Source organism: Pelophylax lessonae (genome assembly GCF_965119305.1).
Source record: "Pelophylax lessonae genome assembly, chromosome: 12".
NCBI classification, from domain to species: Eukaryota; Metazoa; Chordata; class Amphibia; order Anura; family Ranidae; genus Pelophylax; species Pelophylax lessonae.
In genome coordinates, this window is record NC_138779.1 from 136,275,572 (window position 1) to 136,292,139 (window position 16,568).

The 16,568-nt window shown below is 43.4% G+C and overlaps 1 protein-coding gene across 2 annotated transcripts in view; it reads left to right on the forward strand.

Moving 5' to 3' along the window:
* ALG9 (ALG9 alpha-1,2-mannosyltransferase) overlaps positions 1 to 16,568 on the forward strand; it is a 297,275-nt gene that overhangs the window by 110,075 nt on the left and 170,632 nt on the right. The window contains exon 10 of one of the 2 annotated variants that reach the window (XM_082274210.1): positions 6,189 to 6,346. In XM_082274210.1, coding sequence (XP_082130336.1) covers positions 6,189 to 6,346 — 158 coding nt within the window. The remainder of the gene's footprint in view (positions 1 to 6,188; positions 6,347 to 16,568) is intronic. The other variant, XM_082274211.1, reaches the window with a different exon arrangement.

Consider the following 16,568-nt stretch of genomic DNA (forward strand, 5'->3'; position numbering starts at 1 on the left):
TCTCTGCTCTCAGGGTGTCTGAGCTGGCGGCAATATCTTGTCATACCCCCTACTTGCTGGTCCACAAAGATAAGGTGGTTCTTTGTCATGTCCATCGTTCCTTCCTAAGCTAGTCTCTGATTTCCATTTGAATGAAGACATTGTGTTGCCTTCCCTGTATCCCAGGCCAATGGATGCTAAAGAATTTGCTTTGCATGCCTTGGATGCGGTTCTGGTGATTCAGGTGTGTTTGTCAGCTGCGGAGTCTTTTCGGAAGTGGGACGTTTTTAGATGGATCAGACAGACGTTGACTCAGGCCTATTCAATCGGGGGTCAGGTTCTTCCTTTCCCTGTAATGGCGCACTCCATTCGGGCACTTAGTGTTTCTTGTGCCTTTCGTCATCAGGCATCAGTGGTGCAGGTTTGCAAGGCGGCCACTTGGTCATAGGTGCACACTTTTACCAAATAATACAAAGTGGATGTGCTGGCATCTGCGGATGCTTCCCTTTGGCTGCATGGTTTTGCAGGCTGCCGTTTAGAGGTCTGTTCCCTCTTTGGGGTTGTATTGTTTAGGTTGGGCTACAGTTGTGTTTTGTTGAGCTCCTGTTACCTGGTAGGCTTCTTGTGTTTAGCCTTGGGATTTGTTTGTTGTCCCACCCATCATGTTTGGCACTGCTTGGGGACGTCCCAAAGGTTCAGAATACTGGAGAGCTGTGTCCTTCAATGAACAAAAGCAAAAATGGGATACCTACCATAAAATCCATTTCTCTGAGGTCATTGAAAGACACAGCACCCACCCTTCTATGGAGTTATAATACTTTTGACACTGCTTGTTACAAAATTGAAGGCCTATAGCAGAGAAGGGGAGTATACCACCCTGGACTAACCATAGGCGTAGCCAAGTTTTTTTTTTTCTGCCTAGTTTCCTACTCCTGTAGGGGGCAATATAACCCAATGGTTCAGACTACTGGAGAGCTGTGTCCGTCAATGAACTCCGAGAAATAGATATTACACTAAGTCACAAATCACATTTTTTTTTTTTTTTTTTAGTGGCCCAGTCAGAGCCCAGACCTTGACCCAATAGAGATGCTGTGGAATGATCTCAAGAGAGCCGTTCACATCAGACATCCTACAAATGTGTCTGAGCTGAAGCAGTTTTGTAATTTAGGAATGGTCAAAAATTCCTCCTGAAAATTGTGTAGGTTGGATCTAGAGCTACCAAAATCATTTGCTTGAAGTCATTACTGCCAAAGGAGGTTCGACTGGCTATTAACACCCAGGGTTTATCCACTTCATCCTGCCAATACTGTTAATGTTTAATGAGTGTGTTCAGTAAAGACACGAGGAATTAAAATTGTTTGTGTTATCCGCTTAACCACATTGTGTTTGTCTATTGTGACCTAAATGAGGATCAGATCACATTTTTGGCAAATTACTGCAGAAAACTAGTGAATTCTGAAGCGGTTCATATACTTTTTCTTGCCATTGTATGTTGTGTGGCACCTTCTTCCAAGGTGCCACATACAGTATATGCTCACCAGTTGTGCTTTCCATAGCGCACTGTAAGCACAGAGATGGTATTTGAATGATTTTTTGGTTGTTGGTAATGGCAAAAATATACAGCTATAAGTTAAACATATCTTTTAAATTTTTGGGCAGTTTTTCTTTGATAAAAGAAAATCCGGATACATCCATTAACCTTTTCCACCAAAATGAAGGCCCAATTTATCCTGAAAAAATCAAAATCGAATTCACTTGGATACACTGAAGAGTTCCAATGAACTATGAATGTACAGTTTTACGAACACTTTCCAAAGTTGTGTAATTGTTTTTTGGTGGTAAAATGTAAATAAAGGTAAAACTTCTTTTTTTTTTTTTTTTTGGTCAGTGTGGAGAGGGACTAGAACACCTGTCAGGTTTTTATTGCTGTCTGTGCCCCCAGCTGGAGAGATTCACCCTCTCTATTTGTCCTGTTAACAGTTATCCTAAAAAGTGAGAGTAACAAAAACCCTATAGTTTGGGTTGACACCAGAATAGAGGTAGAGGGGAACTCTTCCAATAGGAACACTAATTCTGGTGACACTGCGGGATTTCCTCACTTTGGAGGGATTTCCTCTATTGGCTATGGGACAGAAAGTGAACAGAAATCTCCCCAATGGGACACAGTTGGCAAAAAAAAAAACTTACAGGGGTTATAATCCTCCCTGAAAATTAAAAAAAAAAAAAAAAAAAAGTTTTGCCTTTAGCTACACTTAAAGGTTTGCTTAACCTTCAGACATTAAGGGGTTAAACAGACTGAAAGGGAGCACATGAATGAAGTTTGTTAGGGATTACACATACTTTAACCACTTGCCGACTGCACTATAGCAATTTTACTGCTACATGGCTGCACAGGATCACGTACAGTATATATAAGTGATCCTACACTTCTGGGTAGCAAGAGCGAGTGCGCACTGGCTCGCTCACGCTTTGATTCTACACAGTGGGAGCCCATAATTGGGTCCCATGGACTCGATGCCTGCCGGCACTCACTAATCATTCAGGTACACAGGTAGAACAGCAGTGTACCTATGTAAATAAGGTAGATTGCTATTCTGTCAGTAAGGTAAGCATGGATCCTGTGTTCCTGCAAAGGCTTACACCCGAGGGTCCCTCAGGAAGGTCCGGTGAGAGCTAGACCATTGTTCCTAATTTTTAAGGAAAGTTTGCTGACTGGAGTGGTACCAGCTGTTTGGAGAAATGCCAGTGTGGTACCAATATTTAAAAATGGGCCGAGATATATCCCTGGAAACTACAGGCCAGTTAGCCTAAAATCAATAGTCTGCAAGGTATTGGAGGGAAACCTCCAATATTATTAAGGTAACCATGAATGCCATGTGCTGTGACATACTGAAGCAGAGCATGATCCCCCCTCCATCAGAGACTGGGCTGCAGGGCGGTATTCCAACATAACAATCCAAAACACACCTCCAAGACGACCACTGCCTTGCTAAAGAAGCTGAGGGTTAAGATGATGGACTGGCCAAGCATATCTTCGGAAATAAACCCAGTTGAGCATCAGTGGGGCATCCTCAAATGGAAGGTGTAAAAGCGCAAGGTCTCTAACATCCACCAGCTCCATGATGTCGTCATGGTGGAGTGGAAAAGGACTCCAGTGGCAACCTGTGAAGCTCTGGTGAACTCCATGCCCATGAGGATAAAGGCAGTGCTGGAAAATAATGGTGGCCACACAAAATAGTGACACTTTGGACCCAATTTGGAAATTTTTTACTCAGGGGTGTACTCACTTTTTCAGGCCTCATGGTTGACCAAAGAAGTTGAGTGCACATGCTCAGCGTCCTATGCAGAGGTTGTCTTTGGGAAATAGACAGTTGAGTGCTGCCAGCATTGCTGCAGAGGTTGAAGGGGTGGGGGGGTCAGCCTGTCAGAGCTCAGACCATACGCCGCACACTGCATCAAATTGGTCTGCATGTCTGTCTTCCCAGAAGGAAGCCTCTTTTAAAGATGATGCACAAGAAAACCCGCAAACAGTTTGCTGAAGACAAGCAGACTAGGGACATGGATTACTGGAACCATGTCCTGTGGTCTGATGAGGACAAGATAAACTTTATTTGATTCAGATGGTGTCAAGCGTGTGTGGCGGCAACCAGGTGAGGAGTACAAAGACAAGTGGGTCTTGCCTACAGTCAAGCATGGTAGTGGAAATGTCATGGTCTGGGGCTGTGGGAGTGTCATGGTTTGGGGCTACATGAGTGCTGCTGGCACTTGGGTGCTACAGTTCATTGAGGGACCATGAATGCCAACATGTACTGTGACATACTGAAGCAGAGCATGATCCCCTCCCTTCAGAGGCTGGGCAGTATGTCAACATAACGACCCCAAACACACCTCCAAGACTACTGCTGCCTTGCTAAAGAAGCAGAGGATAAAGGTGATGGACTGGCCAAGCATGTCTCCAGACCTAAACCCTATTGAGCATCTGTGAGGCATCTTCAAACGGAAGGTGGAGGAGCGCAAGGTCTCTAACATCCACCAGCTCTGTGATATCATCATGGAGGAATAGAAGAGGACTCCAGTTGCATCCTGTGAAGCTCTGGTGAACTCCATGCCCAAGAGAGTTAAGGCAGTGCTGGAAAATAATGGTGGCCACACAAAATATCGACACTTTGGACCCAATTTGGACATTTCCAATTAAGGGTGTACTCACTTTTGTTACCAGTGGTTTAGACATTAATGGCTGTGTGTTGAGTAGTAGTGTAGTGCACTATATATACATATACACGTGTGTGTGTGTTGATCTCCACATAGAAACAATGGTCAGAACCCACATTGGAAGTAGATGTAGATAGCATGTAAGATATAAATTGGGACTAAACACATCTGTACCATAGCTATCATAAGAATATTTCATAATGATTACACTATGAGTGGTGAGAGAGCTAGGTGCTGAGAAGACCGCTTCACCCATGGAGCAGCAAATTATGAGGGGACATGGAATAGCACTAATATGCTATAGATACCGAAGGAGTAACATTTGAACTACTCTAAAAATATTAACTATAAATTCATAGCTACCATGTGGTATTTAAAAAAAGGGAAAATAGATATAGGTAAATGACCAATATATTTAGATATTTGTTTATAGATGAAATGCTATTCATTTAATATATATTATTATTTTTTTTCTCATTACACTACTTCTGTGTGCCTGGGGATAATAGTTTCATGTGGACAGCAGTCTGATATTAGAACAGAGCATAAGGAGAAAGGTTAATAGTGTTACACTTAGGGGAAGGTATAGTACTCCCCTTGGCACATCCTGTTCCCCAATGGCCAATGAATATATTAATTAATCTATTTAGGTCTTCTATCGTAAATTTGTACAAAGCAATTTTGCCATTAAGATCCTCTCCCCCATAGCAGGCACCAATATAAACAGGTGGCGAGGATAATCATTTCCCCCAACAGAGCTCATTATACAATTGACACAGCGAGGGCTGTGCACTCCTCAGGCCACATGGGATTCTCTCACAGACAGATGGCGTGGCTCAGGTCCGCTCCACGCTCTAGCGCATCACATGAGCCACACATCAGTGGATGGGAAAGCATTTACGAGAGCTGAAATGCAGAACGCGGTGACGCTTCTGGTGTGGAGGAGCTGGCGTGCGCTCCAGCCAGAAAAATAACAAATGGACTACATCTATGGAAATCAAAACCTCTAGCTTGACTATACTTTAGGAGTGACAATTTGGAAGAGTGCCTCAAAGGGGATAACAACTAGTTTCTTACAGGGACACTAGACAAGGCAAGAACTGTGTGTTGTTGGGTTTGTTTTTTAATTAAACAATTAAAGAAGTTCTTATGGTTTTAATATACATAGTATACATTCATGTTGCTATATGGATCCTAGGACGATAATTGTATGAATTATTTTAGTAATAAATGTCTTATGTATTTCACACTGTGTCTTTTGGTATATGTATATGCGATTGATCAAATATTGTGATTTGTGTTCATCAGTTGATGTAAGGGGCTGATCTGCCCAGTGGGCAGGGTGGTGACACCCACTTAGTACACTCCCTGTCTTTTTTCTATATAAGAAGGGTGCTAGCAATAGCCGCCTTAGCTCTGAAGAGGATAATCCTCAAAACGCGTTAGCCAACCTATTGGATCTTCATTCTCTGTGACATAAGTTGACAATTATGGATGATATTATGCTGGATTTGTGACAAGCTTTTATATAATAGTGAATTTGTGACTAAATTACTTACCACTTTTTATTTGAATAAGTATTTGGTCATGAGATAATGCACTAGGTCAGTGAACCCTGTGTCTCTTGTGTGGTTTCAGTGATCCAGACTCCCCAGTCTTTGAGTGCAGCAAGACCATACTTATCCACTTAGAACCCCCGATGAGATTTAGCTCAGTCACCTGGGGAGTGTATATTTCCAAGAGCAGGAGACATTGTGTTTGTGACTTTTTGCCTTTCCAAGGAAATATTAGGAACCCCCAAAGAATCACAAGTGTGTTTGTTTGAAAAAGCAATATGTTAGCATGGCATAAATGAAAAATTTCTGTAAAAGTGGTTTGCAGATTCTTTATTGCTTCTTCTTTGTCAGTCTTCCATAATCCGAAATCACCCTTGCTTTTTAGAGATGTTTTATACACTTTAAGAATGGAATGCTAACAACATTGTTTTATTGCTCCAGCAGTTCAGAATCTTGGGAGTCCATACTGGCTAACACTGGCTCCAATGTACCTTTGGATTTTGATTTTCTTCACAAGGCCCCATAAGGAGGAGAGATTTCTTTTCCCCATTTACCCAATGATCTGTTTGTGTGGGGCAGTGGCTCTTGCTGCACTACAGGTAATTTTATTTTTAAAACCTATAAATACTGACATATATTGAACAGAAAAAAAGAGACTCTGTCAAAAGCTTACAAAATGCAAGTAAAAGCACAGACAATTTGGCATTTGAAATGCTTACTTGGAGTATTTTTCCCTTTTCCATAATTGACTTTTATTCACTTGCAATGTGCCTTTGAAGCTGCCAGAAAATTTGGCAATTCCAAGAATAGTCAGTTCTTTAGCACAACTTACCAGAGCTGTCGTTCTGTCTATGTGCTTAGCTGCTATGCATGGAAATGAAGGAACTGTCAATTATATTTGATATTTTATTGAAGTTAAGAAAATAAAATGTAAACAGGACAGTCCATGCATTATAAAAACACAACACACTACCCTCCACTTTTTTGTACAGAACAGACACCCGCCTGAACAGGAAATGGATATTGCATCTCAGCTACTTCTTTTCTTCATGCATGCACTGCATGGTATTATTTCTCATGTTTGATATCTTTATGGTGACAACAGTGAACCATGCCTTTACTTTATTGTTATTGAAATGGCTACTTATAGCTTCCATTGGAATTTCATGTGATGGGGTGACAAGGCAGGAGCACAATTGGGATGCATGGACAGAGTGTTGTCACCCTATAACAGGAAGTGTCTGAACAGTGACCTTTATGGCAGGAACACCAGCCATCAATTTAGTGATAGCTGCAGATAAAAAAAATAGTGAAAATTACTTTCCCTTTCGTTCATTGACTAACACATCTCCTGATCTTCTTAATCATTGGGTTATACTGCCCCCTACAGGAGTAGGACACTAGGCAGAAAAATAATCTGGCTACGTCTATGGGCAGTTCCAGGGGGTATACTCCCTCTCTCTCTGCTATAGGTACTCCTTTATTGTTCTGCCAATCAGGAGTAAGGACCTAGTTCCTTGCTGGGATCTCTGGTCCTGGCATTTTTTTTCTTTTTAAATAGAAATTTTTCTCCTGTTTTTTTTCCTGTGAGATCTACAATCCACTGCCGGACTGGGCGACGGGCTGGATAATCTAGATCCAGTGGTCACTCCAGTCTGGCCAGCGAGCGCGCTCCGACTTCAGCTCCACGCTAGGTCGGCCGCGACAAAGCCCCCCTGGACAGGAAGCATACGACCAGGTTTTGACCCGAGTCACAGTATTCCTCCTGGCCGACAGCCCCCTATTTTGATGGCAAAGGGGTTCTGTCTGGAGCGGTACCCACCTGGTTCCTGGTATGGAGAGTAGGTGTCCTCCCCTCTCCCCCTGCAGGGTTTTGGGGTGGACGAGGGCCCCCCTTTGGGACAGTCGGACCCCCTGGTTCCCCTCCTTTCTGTCAGGCACCCCCTGCATCTGTCCCCCCATACTACCCCCCCCTGCACTTATGCTGGGGCTGTATGGGTGGTCTGGTCCACCTCCTGGGGGCAAGGCACTATGCTAGCAATGGGGGGGGGAGGGGGTACGCCGCCGGTGACCGGGTGATCGGCTGTGCGGGGGGGGGGGGGGGTTGTACCTGGTGCAAGGCGGTAACCCTAATAGGAGCCCCTTTTTTCCAGATTAAACAAGGCAACCATAAATCCGGTTGAAGAGTCCCCGGCCTTCAAGGATCTGGCTGACAGGAAGGAGGAGGCTGTGGCCCGCAATATGTACACTCTGGCTGGTTCTGCACTGAGGCCGGTATTCACCATATCCCTGGTGTCGCAAACTCTGGCTGAGTGGGTTAAGCTTTTACGCCGTGACCTGGAGGGAGAACAACTACCACCTGCCTGCGTCAGGGACCCAGGTTTGCAAGGCGGCCAACTGGTTGTAGGTGCAAGCAAGGTTTTGCAGGCTGCTGTTTAGATGATCTGGTCCTCTTTGAGGGTGTATTGTATTTTTCAGGTGAGCTCCAGTTGTTTTGGTTGAGCTTCTGTTTACCTGGTTGGCTATAGTTCGCCTTGGGAATTTATTTTTCGCTGTTTCCACCCCTCATGTTTAACACTGCTTTGGGACGTCCCAATGGTTAAGAAGATCAGGAGCTGTGTCTGTCAATGAACAAACGAGAAAAATGGGATTTTTGACTTACCGTAAAATCCATTTCTCTAAAGTTCATTGACGGACACCGCACCCACCCCTCTGTGGAGTTGTAGTTCTTCTGACACTATAACAAAAGTACCTATAGCAGAGAGAGGAAGTATACCCCCTGGGACTGCCCATTGGCATAGCCAGACTTTTTTTTTCTGCCTAGTGTCCTACTCCTGTAGGGGGCAGTAAAACCCAATGGTTGTGAAGATCAGGAGCTGTGTCCGCCAATGAACATCAGAGAAATGAATGAACATCCGAGAAATGGATTTTACGGTAAGTCAAAAATCCAATTTTTAGAATTACGTTAACATTTTAAATCTTGGGTCTTTCCTATATTTTAAAGTGTATGTTAGCCCCCTTTCACATTGATTTGGTGCTCCTTTCCTGCAGTGCAGGTGCAGTGTACCCTCAGTTTTCCTGTGGGTTAGCTGCGCTTTGCCTTAGACTTCTATTATGTCCCGCAGTTTTGATGCACTTTCTGAAAGCGCACCAAAAATTCTGCTGCAGGACTTTGGTGTGCTGTCAGAAAGTGCACCAAAACCATGAGACCTAATAGCAGTATATGGCAAAGTGCAGCTAACCCGCAGGAAAGCTGCTCCTGCTGCACCCGAGCAGTGGGAGAAGCACACCAGATCATTGTGAAAGGGGCCTAAGGCCCAAACTTTTTTTTACTTATTTTTTTCTTACTTTACTTTTAACTCCAATATACCAGGTCTGAAGTATTTTCATAATTGTGATTTTATTTGGGAATTTTGAGTTTTTGTTTTTTTTTAATTAAACAAACTGTACCCCTAAACACATGCAGTAGGGACCTGAGCAATTTGCAAAATTGTAATTGGATTAAATGGGCAGAGTCTTTCAGAAACACAAGGAAGTCATTTATTTTAAAGAAAGTTTGCACAACACAACATGCAGGATTGTAAAGAAAATCCATTCTGCTTGGAAATTGCCTGACAACATCTTTCTCGGACTGTTTTACATAGTCCGTATTGATTTATTACCTGGTTGTACCAAGTGCTGAGACTGTATTCATGTATAAACAGATTACCTTTGTTGAGCACATTGGCTTCAAGCCAACAGTCAAGAAGTCTTATGCACGTTTTCTGCAAAGGATTGGTTATATGTCTGTACTCCTTGGGTTACTGGCTTTTTTTTAACCATATCTGTTAAATTGTCCATTAATAATCAGCTTGACTTTGCATTCTTCCATGATGTTGGTACATAATGTGATATAGAGACAGAGTTATCAGTACAACAAATGGTGGTTAGGCAAGTAACAATTCAGACGTCTCATTCCCATGACTGTGGTGTATACATACAAGTGTTATGCAACTATACAATGCATAGCTCTGCACTGACAAAAGATCAGAAGCAGAATGTCATTTGTTTGCACACTAGCAGGTGCAGATCAGGTTTGATGAGCATGCTTCAAGTATATCAGTTTTAAACCCAGCCTAGATAGGACAGTGGGTCTAACAGTGAGTATTTTGTATAGATAATGTCATTTTCTCTTTTGTTTCTTGTCAGACACCGCTCCTGATCTTCATAATCATTAGGTTATACTGCCCCCTACAGGAGTAGGACACTAGGCAGAAAAAGAATCTTGCTACACCTACGGGCAGTCCCTGGGGTATAGTCCCTCTTTCTGCTATAGGTACTTATAGGTTTTTTTTCTGCCTAGTCGGGAGTAAGAACTTAGTTCCTTGCTGGGATCTCTGGTCCTGGCAATTTGTTTTCTTTTTAGATAGAATTTTTTCTCCTGTGTTTTTTTTCATGTGAGATCTGCAATCAGCTGCTGGACTGAGCGATGGGCTGGATAATCTAGATCAAATGATCTCCTCATAGTGCCGCCATTTTGCTGTTGCCTGTGTTTCTAAGCACGGCGGCCATGTTTGTGTAGTCCATCGGTCATTTTGTGGTGGTTTGCCATTGAAAATAGCGGTGGCCATGACAGTGGAGCCCTGTGGGCGGTGATTTCGGCAATGGGAGCCCCTCCTCATCCCCTGGTGCTGACTCCTGGATCTTTTCACTTCCTGATGGCCGCTCGTGGAGTGCAAATTATTCGAGTGGTGAGTCTGGTGGGGTTCTCTCCCTCTCTCCTGAGGATCGCTTGGTGCTTTGTGCATGGCAACCATTTGGTGCTGCCAGCGTGGTGGGGATTGTCCCTTTGCAGTGTTTTACACTTTTTGTGGGATCCCCCTGGTGACTCATGGGGTCTTTGGAGCACATCTCCCCACTTGACCCCCTCTCTGAGGCCCCACCGGGTCCCTAACATCCGTTGATGTACTAATGGCGGTCCTTGAGTCCTTTGTGTCCCAGGTTGAGGTGGCTTTCAGGTGAGGGGCTAGCCGAAAGCGCCCCCACCTTCATCTGTCTCAAATCCTGAATCTGATTTGGCCTCCGCGGATATGGGGCACCCTGCTGGGTCTGTGACCACGCGCCCGGAATCCTCAGATAGTGAGGATGATTCCTCCACATCTGCAACCGCACAAAAAGGCACTGGTAAAAGCACTTATTGTATCTTTGCGTGAGACCTTGAAGATGGAGGTCGCAGCTGCGACAGAGGTGCAGGTTCCCTTTGGCACTCACAAGACGTCCAGAGCAGCAAAGAGTGTTTCCTTTCCCTGCCTATTTTGACAGAATTGTTGCTAAAGAGTGAGGATGACCAAAGCGTTCCCTTGGGGTTCCTAAGCTTTTTAATAGGCGTTACCCCTATGATGAGTCCCTTATTAAGAAGTGGACTGTTCCACCGATGGTGGGTGCTCCTGGTTCCAGATTGAACAAGGGAACCATGATTCCGGTTGAAGAGTCCTCGGCCTCTAAGAATTTGGCTGACAGGAAGGCGGAGGCTGTGACCTGCAATATGTACACTCTGACTGGTTCGGCACTGAGACCGGTATTCACCATTGCCCTGGTGTCGTAAACTCTGACGAGTGGGCTAAGCTTTTACGCCTTGACCTGGAGGGAGAACCGATCCCCCCTGCCTTTGCTGAGCTGGTGGACCAGCTGGTCCATGGGCTGCAGCTTGTGTGATGCCTCTTTTGGATGCGACTCCTAGTGGCTCGGTTCTCTGTTTCGGCAGTGCTACTTCGGTGTCACTTTTGGCTCAAATGCTGGTCTGCAGACCAGACTTCTAAAAAGGTCTTGACTGATCTTTCCTTTTAAGGGGATCGCCTGTTTGGGGCTATCCTGGATGACATAATTAAAGGTCTCACGGGGGAAAGAGTACTTTACTTTTCTTCCGCAAAGCTACTAAGGGCAAGGAACCTAGTCGTAGACATGGGCCCTCCTCCTCGGCTCATAAGAAGTTTTTTCATCCCTCAGGGTTGACTGCCAAGGGCTCAAAGCCTTTCAGGGCTTCCTCTGGAGGATCCAAACTAACCTGGTCTGGCAAGCCGAGAGCGGGCTTCTCTAGACCTGCGGACAAAGCTGCTTCGGGGGTGGGGGGACATCTTTGTTGGTTTCTGGACCGGTGGACTTCCCTAGTACAAGACAAGTGGGTCCACAAAGTCATTTGGTCTGCCTACATGATCGAGTTTCACTCTTGTCCCCCCGGCAAGGTTCTTTCCTTCCAACTTGTGCCTGTCCCTGGACCATTTTCACAGGTATTCACAATTCTAGGCTTGACATGTTTAGTATTCCCCATCTTTCATAGTTGACCAAAAATTGAGCACTGTCGATTGTTGTATTTGTATGCACTTTGTATGCACTATGATTCATTTTAGTGTTTTTTTTTTTTTTGTTAATATAAATTTGGTAAACATTTGTACAAATATTGTGCAAGATAAAAAGTTCAGAAAATATGTAATTGTTAAGGGGTTTTCAAAAATGCAGATTTGAATTTGAGCTTATGTCAATGGCTCTTTTGTATTTTTATTCTAACAGATGCAATGATATGCACTATTTTCATGTTATGTACAAATCAGCAATTTAACTCTGGGTGTGTATTCCTTAGTTTGACTGTACATGAGTCCACCCATGTGCAGTTTGGAGTCCTTTAAGCAATGTGTACAAACACGGAATGTTGAATTGACAACTTGACTATTTTCTTTCCCACCTATGAGGGACATAGGAAGTCTAAAACTTTTGAGTTTACTGCCTCCTACAGGAGAATTGGAAATTGTAGGCCAGTCCAGCCTATTATAGGTAAAGAAATCAGGTGCGCTGCCCTAGTGCATATGTGCAACATTTCCGTTAATTTTCTGGTGCTATGATATTCAAAGATGTCCATGGTAGTGGAATCTGCTGCACTTTGAAAAAATTAAAAAAGAATGTGGTGAGTAGGAAAGTGCGCTGATTCAATATAGGGTGTGCTGCTACCTTAGAGTGTATGTTGTAGAATAGGTAAAGAAATCAGGTGCGCTGCCCTAGTGCACATATGCACTAGGGCAGCGCACCTGATTTCTTTACCTATTCTACAACATACACTCTAAGGTAGCAGCACACCCTATATTGAATCAGCGCACTTTCCTACTCACCACATTCTTTTTTAATTTTTTCAAAGTGCAGCAGATTCCACTACCATGGACATCTTTGAATATCATAGCACCAGAAAATTAACGGAATATGTTGCACATATGCACTAGGGCAGCGCACCTGATTTCTTTACCTATTCTACAACATACACTCTAAGGTAGCAGCACACCCTATATTGAATCAGCGCACTTTCCTACTCACCACAGTCCAGCCTATTACCCCTCCTACTACCTGCATGCCTCAGTTTTTTGCTAGTATTCTAGGAGGCTGGTTGGTCTTTATTCCGCTTTGATTTTTTAACCTCTTGAAGCCCATGCAATGCAAATGGGTGGTGACAAAGTGGGTGAGCTTTATTGGCCATAAGCTGCACAAAGTGTCTATAACCATGAGACCTTCTTGCCCCTGGGCTTACAAGCCTAGTTAATGGGATGCTGGGGCAGATGGGATGGGGTTAACCACTTCAGATCTGCCTCAGAACAATTTTACTGCTACAGGGCAGCACCTGTGCGCCGGATCACGTGTGCATGCATATAGATTACCTGTGATCACATATAGCGGGAGTCCACCAGCACCTATGGACCTGTGATCTGCCTATGTTCTGTCAGTAGAGAAGGCAAAGATCCTGTGTTCCTGCAAAGCAGGGGCATGGATCCATACCTTCCCCTAGTATAAGCACCTCCCACAGTTTAAAGAAACACAGTAATATCACTGTAAGATCACTGTAATAATGTCACTGGTCTCCAAAAAGTGTCAACAGTGTCAGTTCCAATTGTCCGCCGCAATATTGCGTTCCCTCTCTGAGTCGCTAATTGCCACTATTACTAGTACAAAAATAAATAAGAATATCCCATAGTTTGCGCGATAACTTTTGCACAAACCAATCAATGTATGCTTATTGGGATTTTTTTTTTTTTTTACCAGAATATTGTAGCAGACTACATATTGGCCTAAATTGCTGAAGAAATTTGATTTTTTTTTTTTTACATTTTCTTATCGGAGAAAGTAAAAAATATTGTTTCTCTTTCGTTCACTGATGGACACAGCGATCTATAAATCATAACTTGTGGGTTATATTGCCCCCTCCAGGAGTAGGTCTAGGCAGAACAAAAAACACCTGGCTATGCCCATGGGCCATTCTCAGCTGGTATATAACCCCCCTCTCTGCTCAATAAATTAGTTTTTAAGCGGTCTAGTCAGGAGTAAGGACCTAGGCTCCCGGCCGGGATCTCCTGTAGTGATGTACCGAACTGTTCGCCGGCAGACAGTTCCCGGCGAACTTAGCATGTTCGCGTTCGCCGCTGTGGGCGAACATATGCGATGTTCGGTCCGCCTCCTATACATCATCATTGAGGCAAACTTTGACCCTGAACCTCACAGTCAGCAGACACATTCCAGGCCAATCAGCATTCCTCCCTCCCACACCCTCCCACCTCCTATAAATAAGCAAGGGCAGCATCCATCTTAGATCATTTCTGAAGCAGTGTGTTAGTGAGAGCAGGGAAAGTGCTGCTGCTGTTATAGCTAGGGACAGTTAGTCAGTGTTCCCGGTCTTGTTGTTAGCCAGTGTTCTTGGTACACTCCTGCTGTAAGGACAGCACCCCAAAAAGCCCTTCCTAGGGCTGGTATTTGAGGTTTTTTTTGGAGATATATATATATATATATATATATATATATATATATATATATATATAATATATCTATTGTCCCCAAAAGCCCTTTTGAGGGCTGGTATTTGAGTATTATTTATATATATATATATATATATATATATATATATAATCTATTGTGCACTGCAGTTACCTGCCCGCTGTGTGTGAGAGGCCACAGACCCACCACAGACTGTACTGTGTGCACACCACACTCATTTCGGGTGGCACAGTACCTTGCATTTTAAAAAATATTTTTTTTTCCTCTGTCATAATTGCAGTGAGTGCTGTGTCAGGTCCACAGAGTGTACTGTACCCACTGCAGTGCACTGCCCACCACTGATATATATACGGTGGCACAGCATGTTGTTGCAAATTGAAAAAAATATATATATTTTTTATTATTGCAGTTGCCTGGGCTGCCAGTGACTGTCAGGTCCACAGAGTGTACTGTGCCCACTGCAGTGCCACTGCGTGCCCACCCACCACTGATATATATATGGTGGCACAGCAGCTTGCAAATTAAAAATATATATATTTTTTTTATAATTGCAGTTGCCTGGGTGCCAGTGACTGTCAGGTCCACAGAGTGTACTGTGCCCACTGCAGTGCCACTGCCCACCCACCACTGATATATACGGTGGCAGGCATGACTTTTTTTGGATTGGGTCTAAAAAGCGTACCTGTGAAGTTTCAGCTCTGTAGCATGTCCAGAACCAGAAAAAAAAGATCATATAGGTGTAAAAGGGGTTCCCACCATCCCTGCTCTACTGAAAAATGATCTTTTTTTCTGGTTCTGGACATGCTACAGAGCTGAAAATTCACAGGTACACTTTTTAGACCCCCCCCCCCCAGATACTAAATCATACAAAAAAAAAAGTTCTTAAAAATTGTCATTTTTGATAGAGAGCCAATTATTGAAAAAATAAAAAAAAAAAAAACGTAAAAAAAAAAAAAATTCTTTGGATTCATTGTCTGGCTAAAAGGTGTACCTGTGAAGTTTCAGCTCTGTAGCATGTCGAGAACAAGAAAAAAAATTAGAATTAGGGTTAGGGCTAGGGTCAGGGCTAAGGTTAGGGTAATTTTTAGTGCTTAGGGTTAGGGTTAGAGGGGTAGGGTTACTAACTCTAACCCTATCGACCTAACACTAAACCTAACCCTCTAACCCTAACCCTCTAAGCCTAGCCATAAAAATAAACCTAACCCTAGCCCTAACCCTAATTCGTAATTTGTTTCTGGTTCCGGACATGCTACAGAGCTGAAACTTCACAGGTATACTTTTTAGACCCCCCCAGACGCTAAATCCAAAGACATTTTTTTTTATTTATTTTTTTAATTTTTTCCAATAATTGGCTCTCTATCAAAAAGGACAATTTTTAAGAACTTTTTTTTGTGTGATTTATTGTCTGGGGGGTCTAAAAAGTGTACCTGTGAAGTTTCAGCTCTGTAGCATGTCCAGAACCAGAAGACAAATTAGAATTAGGGTTAGGGCTAGGGTCAGGGTTATTTTTAGTGCTTAGGGTTAGAGGGGTAGGGGTGGGGCTACTAACTCTAACCCTAAGTATCTCACCGTAACCCTAACCCTATCCCCTAACCCTATCCCCTAACACTAACTCTAACCCTCTAACCTTAACCCTAACCCTCTAAGCCTAGCCATAAAAATAACCCTAGCCCTAACCCTAATTGGCCATTTTTTTCTGGTTCTGGACATGCTACAGAGCTGAAACTTCACAAGTACACGTTTTAGACCCCCCAGACGCTAAATCCAAAGAAATTTTTTATTTTTTTTATTTTTTTTTAATTTTTCCAATAATTGGCTCTCTATCAAAAAATGACAATTTTTAAGAACTTTTTTTTGTGTGATTCAGTGTCTGGGGGTCTAAAAAGTGTACCTGTGAAGTTTCAGCTCTGTAGCATGTCCAGAACCAGAAAAAAAAATAGAATTAGGGCTAGGGTTAGGGTTATTTTTAGTGCTTGGGGTTAGACGGTTAGGGTTAGAGGCGTAGGGGTAGGGTTACTAACTCTAACCCTAAGTATC